We start from the raw sequence: 15,654 nt of genomic DNA, 5'->3' as shown, positions 1-15,654 counted from the left end.
TTTTGTTCTAGTTCTATAAAAAATGCCACTGGTAATTTGATAGGGATTGCATTGAATCTCTAGATTGCTTTGGGTAGTATAGTCATTTTCACAATATTGATTCTTCCAATCCAAGAACATGGTATGTATCTCTCCATCTGTTTATGTCATCTTTGATTTCTTTCATCAGTGTTTTATAGTTCTCTGAGTACAGGTCTTTTGCCTCCTTAGGTAGGTTTATTCCTAGGTATTTTATTCTTTTTGTTGCAGTGGTAAATGGGATTGTTTCCTTAATTTCTCTTTCTGCCTTTGCATTGTTAGTGTATAGGAATGCAAGAGATTTCTGTGTATTAATTTTGTATCCTGCAACTTTACCAAATTCATTGATTAGCTCTAGTAGTTCTCTGGTGGCATCTTTAGGATTTTCTATGTATAGTATCATGTCATCTGCAAACAGTGACCGTTTTACTTCTTCTTTTCCAATTTGGATTCTTTTATTTCTTTTTCTTCTCTGATTGCCTTGGCTAGGACTTCCAAAACTATGTTGAATAATAGTGGCGAGAGTGGACACCCTTGTCTTGTTCTGATCTTAGAGGAAACGCTTTCAACTTTTCACCATTGAGAATAATGTTTACTGTGGGATTGTCATATATGGCCTTTATTATGTTGAGGTAGGTTCCCTCTATACCCACTTTCTGAAGAGTTTTTTTTATCATAAATCAGTACTCAATTTTGTTGAAAGCTTTTTCTGCATCTATTGAGATGATCATATGGTTTTTATTCTTTAATTTAATTATGTGGTGTAGCACACTGATTGATTTGCATACATTGGAGAATCCTTGCATCCCTGGGATAAACCCCATTTGATCATGGTGTATGATCCTTTTAATGTGCTGTCAGATTCTGTTCACTAGTATTTTGTTGAAGATTTTTGCGTCTGTGTTCATCAGTGATACTGGCCTGTAGTTTTCTTGTTTTGTGATATCTTTGTCGGATTTTGGTATCAGGATGGATGATGGTAGTCTCATAGAATGAGTTTGGGAGTGTTCCATCCTCTGCAATTTTTTGGAAGAGTTTGAGAAGGATAGGTGTTGACTCTTCCTTTAAATGTCTTACGGAATTCACCTGTGAAGCCATCTGGTCCTGAACTTTTGCTTGTTGGAAGGCTTTTAATCACAGTTTCAATTTTATTACTCGTGATTGGTCTGTTCATATTTTCTGTTTCTTCTTGGTTCAGTCTTGGAAGGTTGCACTTTTCTAAGAATTTGTCCATTTCATCCAGGTTGTCCATTTTATTGGCATATAGTTGCTTGTAGTACTCTCTTACGATTCTTTGTATTTCTATGGTGTCAGTTGTAACTTCTCCATTTCATTTCTAATTTTACTGATTTGAGTCCTCTCCCTTTTTTTCTTGATGAGTCTGGCTAAAGGTTTATCAATTTTGTTTTTCTTCTCAAAGAACCAGCTTCTAGTTTTATCGATCTTTGCTATCGTTTCCTTCACTTCTTTTTCATTTATTTCTGATCTGAGCTTTATGATTTCTTTCCTTCTACTAACTTTGGGTTTTGTTTGTTCTTCTTTCTCTAGTTGCTTTAGGTGTAAGGTTAGGTTGTTTATTTGAGATGTTTCTTGAGGTAAGACTGTATTGCTATAAACTTCCCTCTTAGAACAGCTTTTGCTGCATCCCATAGATTTTGGGTCATCGCCTTTTCATTGCCATTTGTTTCTAGGTATTTTTTGATTTCCTCTTTGATTTCTTCAGTTATCTCTTGGTTATTTAGTAGCGTATTGTTTAGCCTCCATGTGTTTGTATTTTTTACAGTTTTTTTCTTGTAATTGATTTCTAATCTCAGAGCATTGTGGTTGGAAAAGATGCTGACTGTGATTTCAGTTTTCTTAAATTTACTGAGGCTTGATTGGTGACCCAAGATGTGATCTATCCTGGAGAATGTTCCATGAGCACTTGAGAAGAAAGTGTATTCTGCCACTTTCGGGTGGAATGTCCTATAAATATCAGTTAAGCCCATCTTGTCTAATGTGTCATTTAAAGCTTGTGTTTCCTTATTTATTTTCATTTTGTATGATCTGTCCATTGGTGTAAGTGGAGGGTTAAAGTCCCCCACTATTATTGTGTTACTGTCGATTTCTCCTTTTATGGCTGTTAGCATTTGCTTATGTATTGAGGTGCTCCTATGTTGGGAGCATAGGTATTTACAATTGTTATATCTTCTTCTTGGATTGATCCTTTGATCATTATGTAGTGTCCTTCCTTGTCTCTTGTAGTAGTCTTTATTTTAAAGTCTATCTTGTTTGACATGAGTGTTGCTACTCCAGCTTTTTTGATTCCCATTTGCATGGAATATCCTTTTCCATCCCCTCACTTTCAGTCTGTATGTGTCACTAGGTTTGAAGTGGGTCTCTTGCAGACAGCATATATATATAGATCTTGTTTTTGTATCCATTCAGCCAGTCTGTCTTTTGGTTGGGGCATTTAATCCATTTACATTTAAGGTAATTATAAGGTAATTATAGGAATTAAGGTAATTCCTATTCCCATTTTCTTAATTGTTTTGGGTTTATTCTTGTAGGTCTTTTTCTTTTCTTGTGTTTCCCTCCCAGAGAAGTTCCTTTAGCATTTGTTGTAGAGCTGGTTTGGTGGTGCTGAATTCTCTTAGCTTTTGCTTGTCTGTAAAGCTTTTGATTTCTCCATCGAATCTGAATGAGATCCTTGCTGGGTAGAGTAATCTTGGTTGTAGGTTTTTCCCTTTCATCGCTTTAAATATGTCCTGCCATTCCCTTCTGGCCTGCAAATTTTCTGCTGAAAAATCAGCTGATAACCTTATGGGGATTCCCTTGTAGGTTATTTGTTGCTTTTCCCTTGCTGCTTTTAATATTTTTTCTTTGTATTTAATTTTTGTTAGTTTGATTAACATGTGTCTCGGTGTGTTTCTCCTTGGGTTTATCCTGTATGGAACTCTGTGCTTCCTAGACTTGGTTGACTATTTCTTCTCCCATGTTAGGGAAGTTTTCAACTATAATCTCTTCGAATATTTTCTCGGCCCTTTCCCTTCCTCGTCTTCTTCTGGGACCCCTATAATTCGAATGTTGGTGTGTTCGATGTTGTCCCAGAGGTCTCTTAGACTGTCCTCAATTCTTTTCATTCTTTTTTCTTTCTTCTGTTCCTTGGCAGTTAACTCCACCATTGTATCTTCCAGCTCACTTATTCGTTCTTCTGCCTTGGTTATTCTGCTGTTGATGGCTTCGTATGTATTTTTCATTTCAGTTATTATGTGGTTCATCACTGTTTGTTTCTTCTTTAGTTCTTGCAGGTCCTTGTTAAATGTTTCTTGTATTTTCCCCATTCTATTTCCTAGATCTTGGATCATCTTTATTACCATTGCTCTGAATTCTTTTTCAGACAGCTTGCCTATTTCCTCTTCATTTATTTGGTCTTGTGGGAGTTTACCTTGCTCCTTTGTCTGCAGAGTATTTCTCTGTCGTTTCATTTTGTCTAACCTACTTTGTTTTTGGTCTTCTTTCTGCAGGCTGCAGGGTCGTAGTTCTTCTTGTTTCTGTTGACTGCTCCCTGCTGGGTGAGGTTGGTCCAGGGGCTTGTGCAGGGTTCCTGGTGGGAGTACCTGGTGCCCGTGCTCTTTTGGGTGGAGTTGAGTCTTTTCCCTCTTGATGGGCAGGGCTGCATCAGATGGTCTGTTTTGGGGTGTCTGTGAACTTAGTACAACTTTAGGCAGCCTATCTACTGATGGGTGGGCCTGTGTTCCTGTCTTGCTGGTTGTTTGGTGTGAGGTGTTTGGCACTGGAGCCTGCAGGCAGTTGTGTGGGGTCGGGTCTTGGTGTTGATATGGATACCTTCAGGAACGTGCACGCCAATTAATATTCCCTGGGCCCGGGAATTCTCTGGTGTTCCAGCGTCCTGGACTTTATGTCCCCACCCTGAAGGCCCAGGCCCAACCCCTGGTCGGGGTCTCCAGTGAGTTTTAAACTCTAGGCCAGGGTAAAGTTTCCATCCCCCAGTGGTTTTGATCACACGATGATTTCTCTGCTCCATTGTCAACTTGTTTCTTCTTTCTTCCCTGTAGTATATTCCAGCAAGTAACAACAACACCCCAATCCATGGCTTTTATATCTATTACCGACCCACGGACAGTGACAATGATAGTGACTACAAGAAGGATATGGTGGAAGGTGAGAAACACATGTGTGAGATAGTTTCCTCTGTTGGCAAGGGGCTCTAGGAGTTGGTGAAAGTAGAAAACGTGGGCTGGCCTGCCCCACATCGTTGGCTCTTTCTGGACACACTTGGGGTCATTGAGTTCATAAACCCACATGCTTCGTTCCATGGTGATGGGACAACAGGAACATGGTGGGCACCTAGAACATTGCCTCTAGTGGGGGCCAAGCAAGCCACATGCATAATCATCACGCTGACTCTCTCTCTGTCTTTCCCAGGGGATAGATACTGGCACTCCATCAGCCACCTGCAGCCGGAGACCTCCTATGACATTAAGATGCAGTGCTTCAACGAAGGAGGGGAGAGTGAGTTCAGCAACGTGATGATCTGTGAAACCAAAGGTGATCTCTTTGGGTTCTCTGATCTCCTCTTGCTCTCCCCCCAGCAGACTAGGGCAACGTCACTGCTCTGTGTGCCATGCTGGGTATCTCTTCTCCAGAATGACTCCTTATTTTCCAAGTATCCCCAAACTTTGTCATCTTAACCCTTCTCTTCCTTTGCCTGTGCTCCGTATTAAGTACGAGTGGGCTGCCATCATGACGGTTTCATGGAGCTTGGGAATTAACTCACACGTGAACTCGTGCGTTAGAACCCACTCGTAAGTTGGGAGCTTTCTATAAACACTTTATTCCTACAGTAGCATTTGGTACTCACATTGGTTAGTTTACTTAATTTAACTACAACCCCATGGGAAAAGAAAGAAACTGAGCATCAGGACATGTTATACCTTGACCAAGGTCACACAGCTGGTTAGCGGTGGAGCACACTTTGGGCCAAGTTTGTCCAACTACAAGCCCAGGCTCTTTCCCTGCACTAAAACACGTTAAATATATTCATATAATAACTTGAATTTTGCACATCGGTCAAGTGGATAGATATCGTTTCCATTTTGCAAATACGGAAAGGTGTATTGCAAAAAAATGTAATCAGGAGAAGATCCCAGAGGAACAGGGATAGAGCCAAGAAAACGATCCATTTTCCTGTCACGGCAACATTCTGTCTCCCGTGTGCCCTGCCTGCCCTCTTCTGTCACGTACAGTGAAGGGGCAGATGCACACACAGCCAGCATTCCCGTGTCAGGGGACACGCACAGTGCCCGGGGCAAAGAACAGAGACTTCACACAGCCTTCACATTGGTCTTCTGGAAGGACTGAACCTTCAGCAGGGTGGAGGCAGCGGCCTGGGGCATAGGACAAGCCTTCACGTAGCTCCACATGGCGGGAGGATGTGGCACTGGAAGGACGAGAGAGGGCAGTGCTCAGGGAAGAGGCCACGGGCATCAGGGACCCTGTGGGCTGTGAGGTGGAGAAGGGTCGTCGTTGGATTTGTTTGTCAGGAAGGGTCACTGGTGACTATGCAGGAATGGGCTGAGGGGAGAGAACCGGGGCCGCGAAGGAAAGGTGAAGAGAAGGGGTGGGTTTGAGCCTCTTTTGTGAGGGAGCGTAGGGAGGACCAGGGACCGATAGTGTGTTGAGGCTGGGAGAGAGTGAAAGGAGTTCAGCGTAAACCTTGAAGTTTTGAACTTGAAGAACCACACAGGTGGTCGTGCCATCTATCGAAAAGGGGAAAAGCCAGCGGGGAACTCGCTTCCACAAGAAAGGAACAACGTGAACCACTTGGAGGCGTACCTGAGTCTGATTCTTCTGAGACGTTGAAATGCAAGTGTCCCGTGAGGGAAGCAGGTCTCCTGCCCAGGGAGGACCCTGGGTAAGGGTATTTGGCGGTCACTGGGATGTAGGCTGAAATCACAGGCATAGAGGGAAGAAGAAGACAGAGTGTAGTCTGAGAGGGACTAGAAGACTTCTCAGTGTCTGAGGCAAAGACAGGAAGAAAAGGGCAAGAAGAGAGAAATGTAAGCAGCAGCGGCAGAGAGGTTACGGGAAACCCAGAAGACTGTAGTATCAGAAAGTCACGGGGGAGGACGGCTGCGAAAAGGAGTTAACGATGTCAGATACATCCTGATAACGGCAAAAGCCAGATGCCGAGGTTGCCACCTCGTAAACTTTCGGATTGGCATTTCTCTAGCACTGTCAGTCCTAGTGAGCCCCGAACCCCGTCTCCCTGCTCTGCACCCCAGCTCAGACCTAGGACTTCACATCTCTCGGTGCACCCAGGAATAGCAAATTCACGGGGAAGTTCTTCCATTCCCAGTTCTTTCTGCTTTCAGGTACTTCTTATATTTTCTTCCAGAAGTTCCCCAGCTATGCTTCTAGAAAACCCCTATACCACTTCTGCCCCCAAAGACCCAGTCTGCCCCTAGTGCTTGGTCCACAAATATCTCAGGGTGTTTTTGAAGAATAAGGCTCAAGCGTCTTCAGCGACGCCCAATTTCACCTTAGAGGTCAGTTTCACGCTGAGCTTGGACACCACACTCATCCGAAGGCCCTGTCTTACAAGTTTGACCCCGTTTCTCACACCCATGGAATCAGGATATTGTTTTCCTATTTTTCATGAAAGGAAATGTCAAAGAAATAGAGGCTGACGTGAGTTTTGTCCCAATTAGCAGCCCGGAAGTCTTCTGGTCAGCCTGGTCGACTCCCACCCCCGACTCTGGCCCCGCCACAGCTACCGCCCCATGAAACCATAGAGCGGCCGGTGGGCACAGGGGCCATGGTGGCCCGCTCCAGCGACCTGCCCTACCTGATCGTCGGGGTCGTCCTGGGCTCCATCGTCCTCATCATCGTTGCCTTCATCCCCTTCTGCTTGTGGAGGGCCTGGTCTAAGCAAAGTGAGTGAGTGACCGTCCTCAACACCAAGGGGAAGGAGCCTGGGGCGGGGGTGAGGGGAGGAGGGGGGGGGTCTTCCAGTCCCTAAGGAGGCCTCTGCCCAGGGCAGGATCCCAGGCGCCCTGCTTCGCACTCATGGGAGCTCAAGTTCCTGGTGGGTCCCCCAGAGGGCTTGGAGAGAGTCGGAGAACGCTCACAGATGGGGCCTTCCCTTCGTCTCATAGACGTTGGCAGATGGAGAGGATGAAGCGGGAGTCGGTCTGTGTTCTCTGCATCCCTGGAGCTCAGTACTTAGCTGGCTCTGTTTTCTTTTACTGTCTCAAGGTCTGACCACGTACTCATACTTTCAGTTGACCCTGCCTCTTCCCGCCTCTCTAGGTCTGTGGCTCCCTCGAGCTTTCCCCCTAATCCTAGGTTAATCTGATTTATCCACTGATTTCTGCTTCAGACGGTAACACATCTGGTCAACTTGCTTCATTTAAATATTGTTCCTTGTCTTAACTTGCCACTTCATTCTCCCAAATCCTGGTCCTGTGTCTCCTCTCCCTACTGCAAAAAAAAAAAAAGTCTAGATGTTAGGAAGAAGTGGGAGACAGGAAGAATTTTCCGAGAGAAAGAATATTCTCTACCCTGGCGCGATGTCAACTCCCCGCCTACCTCATTTGACCTTAAGTCCTCAGGAGTTTTCTGAGATTCACGTGGGACTTTTTCAAGCTGCCCCAGGCCTCCTTGACCTAAGCGTAGCTCTATCCTTCTGTTCTTCCAGAACATACAGCAGACCTGGGTTTTCCTCGAAGTGCCCTTCTGCCCTCCTCCTGCCAATACACTATGGTACCACTGGGAGGGCTCCCAGGCCACCGAGCCAATGGGCAGCCCTACCTCAGTGGCACCAGCGGACGGGCCTGTGCCAATGGGGTACATGTGAACACGGCCTGCCCTGCAGCTGCCGTGGGCTACCCAGGCGTGAAGCCTCAGCAGCGCCGCCCAGGGGAGCTTCAGCAGGTAACGTAGTTCTGGGAGTGTGGGCACGCGGGGACGGGTCACCATGGAGGGCGTGGCCGGCCCACCTCCTGAGGCTCCCTCCCTTCTAGCCTCTAATCCCGGGCTGCTGGGCCTGCTGAACAACGAATGGGGAAGTTACCTGGACTCTCTGACGTGACCTTCTCGTTCCTCGTTTGAGCAGCAGGATGACACCGACAGCACGCTGAGGCAGACCGTTCTTGGCAGTGGACGTGACCCCCCCAGTCACCAGATTCCCAGGTACCCAGGCCCCTCCCTGCCTTCCACCCCTGAGCCCCAGCGCTCGCTCTCTCACTAGTTCCTCAAACCCAGCATGGATCACTGAGAGGTGAGCACAAGTGCTTCACTCACGATCCCCTCACCTGACAAACTGCTCCCCTGGACTCTTTTTTTTTTTTTTTTTTTTTTTGCGGTACGCGGGCCTCTCACTGTTGTGGCCTCTCCCGTTGCGGAGCACAGGCTCCGGACGCGCAGGCTCAGCGGCCATGGCTCACGGGCCCAGCCGCTCCGCGGCATGTGGGATCTTCCCGGACCGGGGCACGAACCCGTGTCCCCTGCATCGGCAGGCGGACTCTCAACCACTGCGCCACCAGGGAAGCCCTCCCCTGGACTCTTAGCCTAAGGGGGTTAGTTGTTGTGTTTGCAGTTATTGATGCCTTTTCTGCTCAGCAATTCCTCCCTGGCTTCTCAGGCCAGAGCAGCCCCACCCAGCTGGCTCTGCCCGTAGGCCCCACGTCCTCTCATGTACTCAGGACACGCGTGGAGTCACATGGAAGGAGACTAGAATTGCCTGTGGAAGCGATGGTGTGGCACCTCTTGATGTCCAAAGGGGAGCAGCCCCTGCCCCGCCTGAGCCCTGCCCAGCTCTGCTGCCCCAGACGGGAGTATCCAGGGCACTGGGATCCAGGCCCACGCTGCCCCTGCCTCACCCCTCCGCCTGGTTTTGTGCATGCAGGGCTCCCAAGTCTAACCCGGACGAGGGCTCGCTCTTATACACGCTGCCTGATGACTCAGCTTGCCAGCTGCTCCAGCCTCAGCAGGACTGCCACCACCTCCAGGGGCAGCCAGCAGCCACGGGCCAGCCCGGCATGAGGCGTGTACCCCAGGGTCCTGGGCTGGAAGCCACGTGGGACCCTCTTTCTCAGCCAGGTCAGTGCTGAGGGCAGGGCGGGCGGTTGAACAGGCTGGGCATGAGGTGAGGTGTAGGCGTCCACGACCCGGGAGTGACGTGCAGGCGGGGCGAGAACAGTCCCTGAAGGCGGTGTTTGGTAAAGACTGTCCACAGCTTGTATATCCGAGATGGGGGTGCAAAGGGGAGCTGGCCACCTCCTTCCCTGCTGAAGGCCCAGCACATCTGCAGGGAGTGTCAGGTGGGTCCAACATGGCAAGCTCTGTCCTCAAAGGCTGAGAGAACGGGCACTTCTCCATTTCAGGGAAAGAAGCCCTTTTGGTCTCAGCATCTCAAGGCCACTTACCAACTCCCGCCGCCTCTCATCACACTAAGAGGCACTCTCTAATCACTCCGAAGTACCTTGCTTTGTTGGGTCTTGTCTCTTAATTAAGGAATGAGGTTGCATCCATCATTAAGCCAAGTTCTCACATCATCAGAACTCTGTGCTTCCAGAGAACTTTCCCTCCAAGGGACTCGATGCACAGCACGCCCAGCCCACTGTCCTTCTTTGTGCCCATCTTTTTGATACCTGGTTGGGCACAGGCTGGTTCAGAGAATTAGCTGCTGTTTCTTATAGCCTCCATGGTGTGGCATCCAGGTCACATGCAGCTCCCAGACCCCGGGAGATGAAATTCTAAGACAGGTACCTCCTAGAGCCAGACCCCAGTAGCATCCACACGGGACTCCCTCCATCGGGGGGCATGAGTTGTGAGATGCTCATGGCCAGAAAGCATAGCAGAAGGGTGTACTAGCAGCCCACACCTGGAGAGAGCAGGACTTTCTTGCACGGTTCCTGGGCTCAGTGACGTCATCTGCCCCTGGTTATAGGGTAGATGCATGAGGGTCTCCACTCTTTCACCACTGAAATGTGCAGGTGGGACGTGGGTAAGAAGTGGCCCATACTTAGAGGGAGTGTAATTGTCCCTTTTGTGGTTGTAGGTCTCTGTCCTTCCTCTAAAGCCAGTAACCAGCTCCCAGAGAGAGCCCAGAGAGAGCCCAGAGAGAGGGTGACCCAGTACTGCTGAGCACTAGTTCCTGGTCAGTCTGGATTCTAACGTTTCCCACTTTTCTCTCCCCTCAGGGTCCCGGTGCTGCTTGGGCCTCGTACCGGTTGAAGAGGTGGCCAGTCCTGACTCCTGCCCTGCGGGGAGAGGAGACTGGTGTCCCCAGCACCCCGTGGGGGCCTACGTAGGGCAGGAACTTGGGATGCGGCTCTCCGCCAGCCCACCGGGTCACATGTCTTTTGAAATACCACCTCCTACAATTTAGGCAGAAGCTGATATCCCAGAAAGAAAGACACTATATATTGTTGTTTCTTTAAAAAAGAGAGAAAATTGGTATTTATTTTTCTATAATAGCCATATTTATATATTTATGCACTTGTAAATAAATGTATATGTTTTTACAATTCTGGAGAGACATAGGGAATCCTCCCCACTGAGGTCTGAGGTGGGAAGCAAAGAAGCCGCAACGGAACCGGAGTCAACCGGGAAAGAGCAGCACAGACTGAGGAGGCAGGCCCGTCCCTTAGACCCTCCGCCGCTGCCTGGGCCCCTGCAGAAGGCCCACAGAGAAGCCCGTGGAAGGAGGACTCCTAGGCACACTGTCCACAGTGACTGCAAGAGAAGGGCCAGGGCCGTGCGATCAGAGGCTGCAGCCACCCGTGACAGTGGCTGGATCTGGTGCTAAAGGAAACGTTTTCCCAAGATGCCCGTGAGACTAGACTAAGATGTGTATAGTACTGTAAGCATTAACAAACCTTCCAGAATCAATAATCTGTGGCAACATATCTCTGTAAAAATAAACACTGTAATGTCTAAATAAATGTTTAGTCTTCCCTGTAACCTACAGCTTAGTCATGTATGAGTCAGCATTCTCTTTAGATGTTAGGATTCAGTCTGAGTATTTGAAGAAACATCCACTTGTGATGTTTTCAGATCCATCGAGGAGAAGTCTGGAAAAGGTAGCAAATGTTTCTAATTTTGTCTTTTTAAATATTGACTCTCAGTTGTGTTTTCATTAATGCAGATGCGTGGTAACTGTTTAGTCCAAGAGGGACACAGTGTACAGTGGGCGAGGAGAAGCAGATTCACCGTTCTCTGACTGGACTTGAGGTAAAGCTATGGTCAGGTCGGAAGGAATGAGGCTCATCTTTTCTATACAGGTGTGTGTTGAAGACTAAGTATTTTCTCCAAAATGCCATTTAGTGAAGTGCTGTGCTACAGGTGAACATATGGTGCCTCGTAAAATTCACTTCCCTTCTTTCCAAAGAAACAGCAACGTGGCCAGGGGAGTTGACTCACTAGTTGTTTAAAATCAACATTTACTCACTGCCGTCCAACCACAGGATCAACCTTTGTCCGGGCAAGTGGAAGTAGACGGAGGCTGTAGCTTTTTGCCGAGAGCCCTACCACACTTTAACTGTTTTCAGGAGGGAAAGGTACCTTTTAGATTTCAGTAGAGTTGAGTTACAGATGAAATGCCACTTGAAACACTTAATCCTCTTCCGGGTCATCAATGGCAGACCCTAGCTTCACACTCCAGTCACAATAAAGTCCTAAGAAAGCCCCAGGAGGTGACTGATGGTCTAGGGCAAGTGCGCCCTCTGCTGGCCAGAAGAGATTCCTGCATCCTTTCTCTGTCCAGCAGCTAAATTGGAACATGGTTTTCAGAAAAGCAGTCTTTTAAAAATATTTCAAGAAATGAAATGAAGGACTGTAGGAATACGGAAATGATAGGAAAGGAGACGTAGAGCAAGGAAGAGAAGAGAAAAGATATTGTGACTTCAGACACAATCTGGCATCTAAGGGCCTAGAGGTCACTTCCAGGAGGGGGACAGATCTCACCTCTCAGGTCTGGGCTATAACTCAACTTCTAGCCCATTGGTTTTTGAAAACAAAAAAACTCCCCTGTTTTCTTAATGCTTGATGATCCCAGTGGTTGTCAAGGTGAGTTTTGGTGAACTTCATGGAAGTGGTATGGTTCCAGTGCTGTGCAGAAAGCAGTTTTATGTGACAACAGTGCTTTTAGCTCTCAAAAAAAAAAAAAAAAAAAAAAGCCTGGGAATGAAAAAGCACTTCTAAGGCAGGTTAAATGAGATAAATGTGCATATTTACTTTAGCCAATTGCAGGAGAGGAGGAAAAGGTTAGGCATCAGGCCTTTAAATTTTAGCCTAGAAAAGGAAACAGCTTAGATATTCAGTTTCATCACATCTTGCATTTCTTTAGATTCAGGTTAATTATTATAGTGCCTTTTAAAAATCTGATTCAGTCAGCAGTGGCTATATAAATTAATCAAAAGGAAGAGTAAGACCTAGTTGGGCAGGAGCTGGTGGTGGTGTGGAGTTCAGCTCATGGCTCAGGACAGCCACACAGGACAGGCTGAGTCGGCAGGAATGAGAAACTCCTTTTCCTGTGAAGTTCTGACAGAGGGGCTGGACTCTACAGTTTTTCTTTCAATGTTGAGATTTGATGATACTATGGACGAGGGTTCAGAATAACCAAGGGACATTAACAGTTGATCCTCGAGTAACTCAGGCAGATTTTTGGCCTCTTTCAAAGGTGAGGCTGCGTTCTCTAAGGGCACAGCAGGAGGCAGAGCACAGTTAGATCAGGAGACTAGGACAGCTCTCCATCCACCCCCAGCCAGGGCTGCACCCTGCTTGCTATTAAACCTCCTGCTTGCTATTAAACCTCCCGAAGACTCAGTTGCTATAGGTTCAAGACTAAGCCTGGGATCAATGAAATGAAACGAAAGCTATCTTTCTTATCTAATTCAAAATAAAAATGAATTAACTGTATTGTCAAATCCCAAACATGCTGTATGAATGCCTAATATTGTAAACTTTAGTGATTTTTGTCTAGTTCAGTTTGGGAAAAAGTAATAATCCTGACTGGTTTTACTCATCCATAGACTAAATTCATTCTTGCTGCAATTAGAATCTCAGGATTCAGAATGGGAAGAAGCCTCAGAGCTTATCCAGATCTCTCATTTGTCTGACAGTGAGGCCCAGGAAAATAATGTAATTTTTACCCTAGCTCTCACCACAACAAGGGGATAGTGTCTCCTCCGGGACCACCCACTGTATCCAGGCGGCCGCTCAAGGTCGTAGCCAGCCAGTTACGTTAAGTTTGGTGGTAGCTCTTCCTGCTGCAGCCAAGCTTCAGATGGACGCGGCCCCAGCTCACAGCTTGACTACAACTTCGTAAGAGACCTGAGCTGGAAACACCCAGCTAAGTAGCTCCCAGCTTCCTGACCCTCAGAAACTGGGTGGGTGAGATAATGTTGTTTGAAGCTATGTTTGGGGGTGATTTTTTATGCAGGAATAACTAAGTAGGTAAATCACTCAGAACTGTGACTAGCACATGTTTTTGAAATGCTTGAAGGGCACACATAGTTAAGGGTGTACACACATAGTTTAGGGTGTACAGCAGAGAATGTGATAAAGGGTGCTCTCCAGCAGAAGAGCTGCTACATCAGAGCTCTGTGGTGATGGGCACAAACAGTGAGCTATTTGGACCTCTCAAATAGGAGTATGAAAGGATCTTAGAGACACAATAGGCCAAGTGGCCCCCTGTAATATATATATATATATATTCCAACATACAAAAAACCCCAAGTCCTGTCTATAATTTTGGGGGACAGATCAGCAGGCTAGACAGGTTACGAAAACTTGACCTTGCTGAGGTCACTTTCTACATTGGTGCAACATTGCCGCCTTTCCCTTTCCTTTTCGGTAACCAATTCATATTCTGGGATGGCCTCAAGGGAGTAGCTCATTAAAATGGACCCATAGAGCACGGAATTTAAAGTGCTATGTTCTAGTACTAACAGGAATCCAAATATCAGTGAAATCATTCTTACCCCCAAACCAAAAGAATACTCCCAAATTAGTTTAAATGTTATATACAATCAAAAGTGATTATTAGAGTTGATCTCTCAGTGATGGGATCTATTTCATTACTTCCTGATCTATATCAAAACCAGCAAATGACTCAAGTAGAAACAGAAAGAAAATGGCACAGGACATGAGAAACTATAGGAAGTGCTTAGAATACTGGTAGAGTTGCAGACACCTTCAAAGAGCCTCCTTCTCAACCATTTTGCAAAACATACTTCTGTGCTCCACCCAGAGCTGAGGAGGTTGCTAAAACTATGGGTGATTCAGGAAGCTGTTTATTTTTTTGCTTTATGCCAGTCTAAAGCAAACTGCTCTGCTCTTTCTGTCTGCATTTCCTGAATCCCGACCCCTCAAATAACTGCCTTATGAAGTTAACAATGTCAAAATTCTAAATTGCACTTTTCTCAGATATTGTTGGCAAAATAGTTTTTGTTCTCTTGTGTCCTCTCAGAGAATACCTGATAACATCAAAGTTTATTTTCCAAGGATCCAACGACCAAGAAAAGGAAGTTTTCTCATGGTTTGCTGAATGATCGATTTTCTTGCTAATGGCTAAGAATTCAGATAACCAAAAAACAAATTTCCTGAAACAGGATATATTACCGATGGTTTCTGGCGACTTAAGGTAACAGCCTCCTAAGACTTCATATTTGACCCAGTTGGTTGCAAACACATCTGCATTGGTTCAGTTCAATAATAAGTAGCTGTTGGGTGCTGTAGTCAGTTTTAAGATAAGCAGTTGGGGGGAAATTATTAAAACTACATGACTGGATGTGGTTTTAGACTTTCAGATAAGTTCACTTTAAAACAGTAGGATTGTTGCAGGCGACAAGGAAACAGAACATCTGTTGAATTAAGTGTCAGAAATCTTGGCTGGATTTGAGAAAAAAGCAAACTTAAGGCCCACGGGCTTCATTCATTCTCTTGTGGAGAGTGAATGGGGGGGAGAACAAGGCCACCTTTCTTACGCAAAAGAGCAACCTCTTCCTTTAAGGCCATAATCCTTTGGGCCTGGACTTGGATCAATTCAGTGACCTTCTCTCTTGCCACAATATCTGCTTTCCGGGGGCCCTGGAAGGCATTGCCCTGTTGAGAGAAAACACCTCCCTGCTTTAAGCACCATTTGGACTATGGAAACACCCCTGTCTTAATTTGTCTTTTAGGTGTGCCTGACTTAAAGAGCCACCGCTCCTGATTTTAAGAAGCCTTCAAGTCCTCCACTGAAATCCTACCATTGGAAAGGTGTCCCTTTGAGCTAATAAGGCAACTCTTAAAATGCAAATCCCCTTTAGAGGGTAACTCATGAAGCTAGCTATCAGTCACTCATACCCTACAGGACTCATCGCTGGAATTCTAAAAGGCCAGGTACCTCCTTTTCCTAGACAGCCCATATCTTGTTTTCCAAGAAAGAAATCTTTATTCCCTCATCTGATTTCTTCCCCTGCCCAGCCAATTCCTGCTCATGTTTCAGACATCAGTTTTAGGGAGGATTTCTTCACCCCATGGGCTGGGTTAGGGTTCCTGTTCTACGTTCTGTCAAATCATCCATCACTCATCATTGTAGTTATTAGACTGAACCATTTGAAATTTGTGACATGTGACCATTTT

At 46.3% G+C, this 15,654-nt stretch overlaps 2 protein-coding genes across 4 annotated transcripts in view; one reads left to right on the top strand and one right to left on the bottom strand.

Moving 5' to 3' along the window:
- Nucleotides 1–10,989, top strand: part of BOC (BOC cell adhesion associated, oncogene regulated) — a 79,710-nt gene extending 68,721 nt beyond the window's left edge. For 2 of the 3 annotated variants that reach the window (XM_060150606.1, XM_060150605.1), the window contains exons 14-20: nt 4,077–4,182; nt 4,447–4,569; nt 6,735–6,956; nt 7,721–7,956; nt 8,138–8,214; nt 8,930–9,123; nt 10,227–10,989. In XM_060150606.1, the coding sequence (XP_060006589.1) occupies nt 4,077–4,182; nt 4,447–4,569; nt 6,735–6,956; nt 7,721–7,956; nt 8,138–8,214; nt 8,930–9,123; nt 10,227–10,414 (1,146 nt within the window). In that variant the 3' untranslated portion in view covers nt 10,415–10,989. Of the gene's footprint in view, nt 1–4,076; nt 4,183–4,446; nt 4,570–6,734; nt 6,957–7,720; nt 7,957–8,045; nt 8,215–8,929; nt 9,124–10,226 lie in introns of those variants that run through there. The other variant, XR_009540765.1, reaches the window with a different exon arrangement.
- A 3,969-nt stretch (nt 10,990–14,958) lies between these two features.
- The window catches only part of CFAP44 (cilia and flagella associated protein 44), a 132,393-nt gene continuing 131,697 nt past the window's right edge, over nt 14,959–15,654 (bottom strand). Inside the window, exon 35 of the mRNA XM_060149045.1 lies at nt 14,959–15,132. Within this exon, the coding sequence (XP_060005028.1) occupies nt 14,959–15,132 (174 nt within the window). The remainder of the gene's footprint in view (nt 15,133–15,654) is intronic.

This window comes from Lagenorhynchus albirostris, chromosome 5 (genome assembly GCF_949774975.1).
Source record: "Lagenorhynchus albirostris chromosome 5, mLagAlb1.1, whole genome shotgun sequence".
Lineage (NCBI taxonomy): Eukaryota > Metazoa > Chordata > Mammalia > Artiodactyla > Delphinidae > Lagenorhynchus > Lagenorhynchus albirostris.
This window is presented reverse-complemented; position numbering and strand designations above follow the sequence as displayed.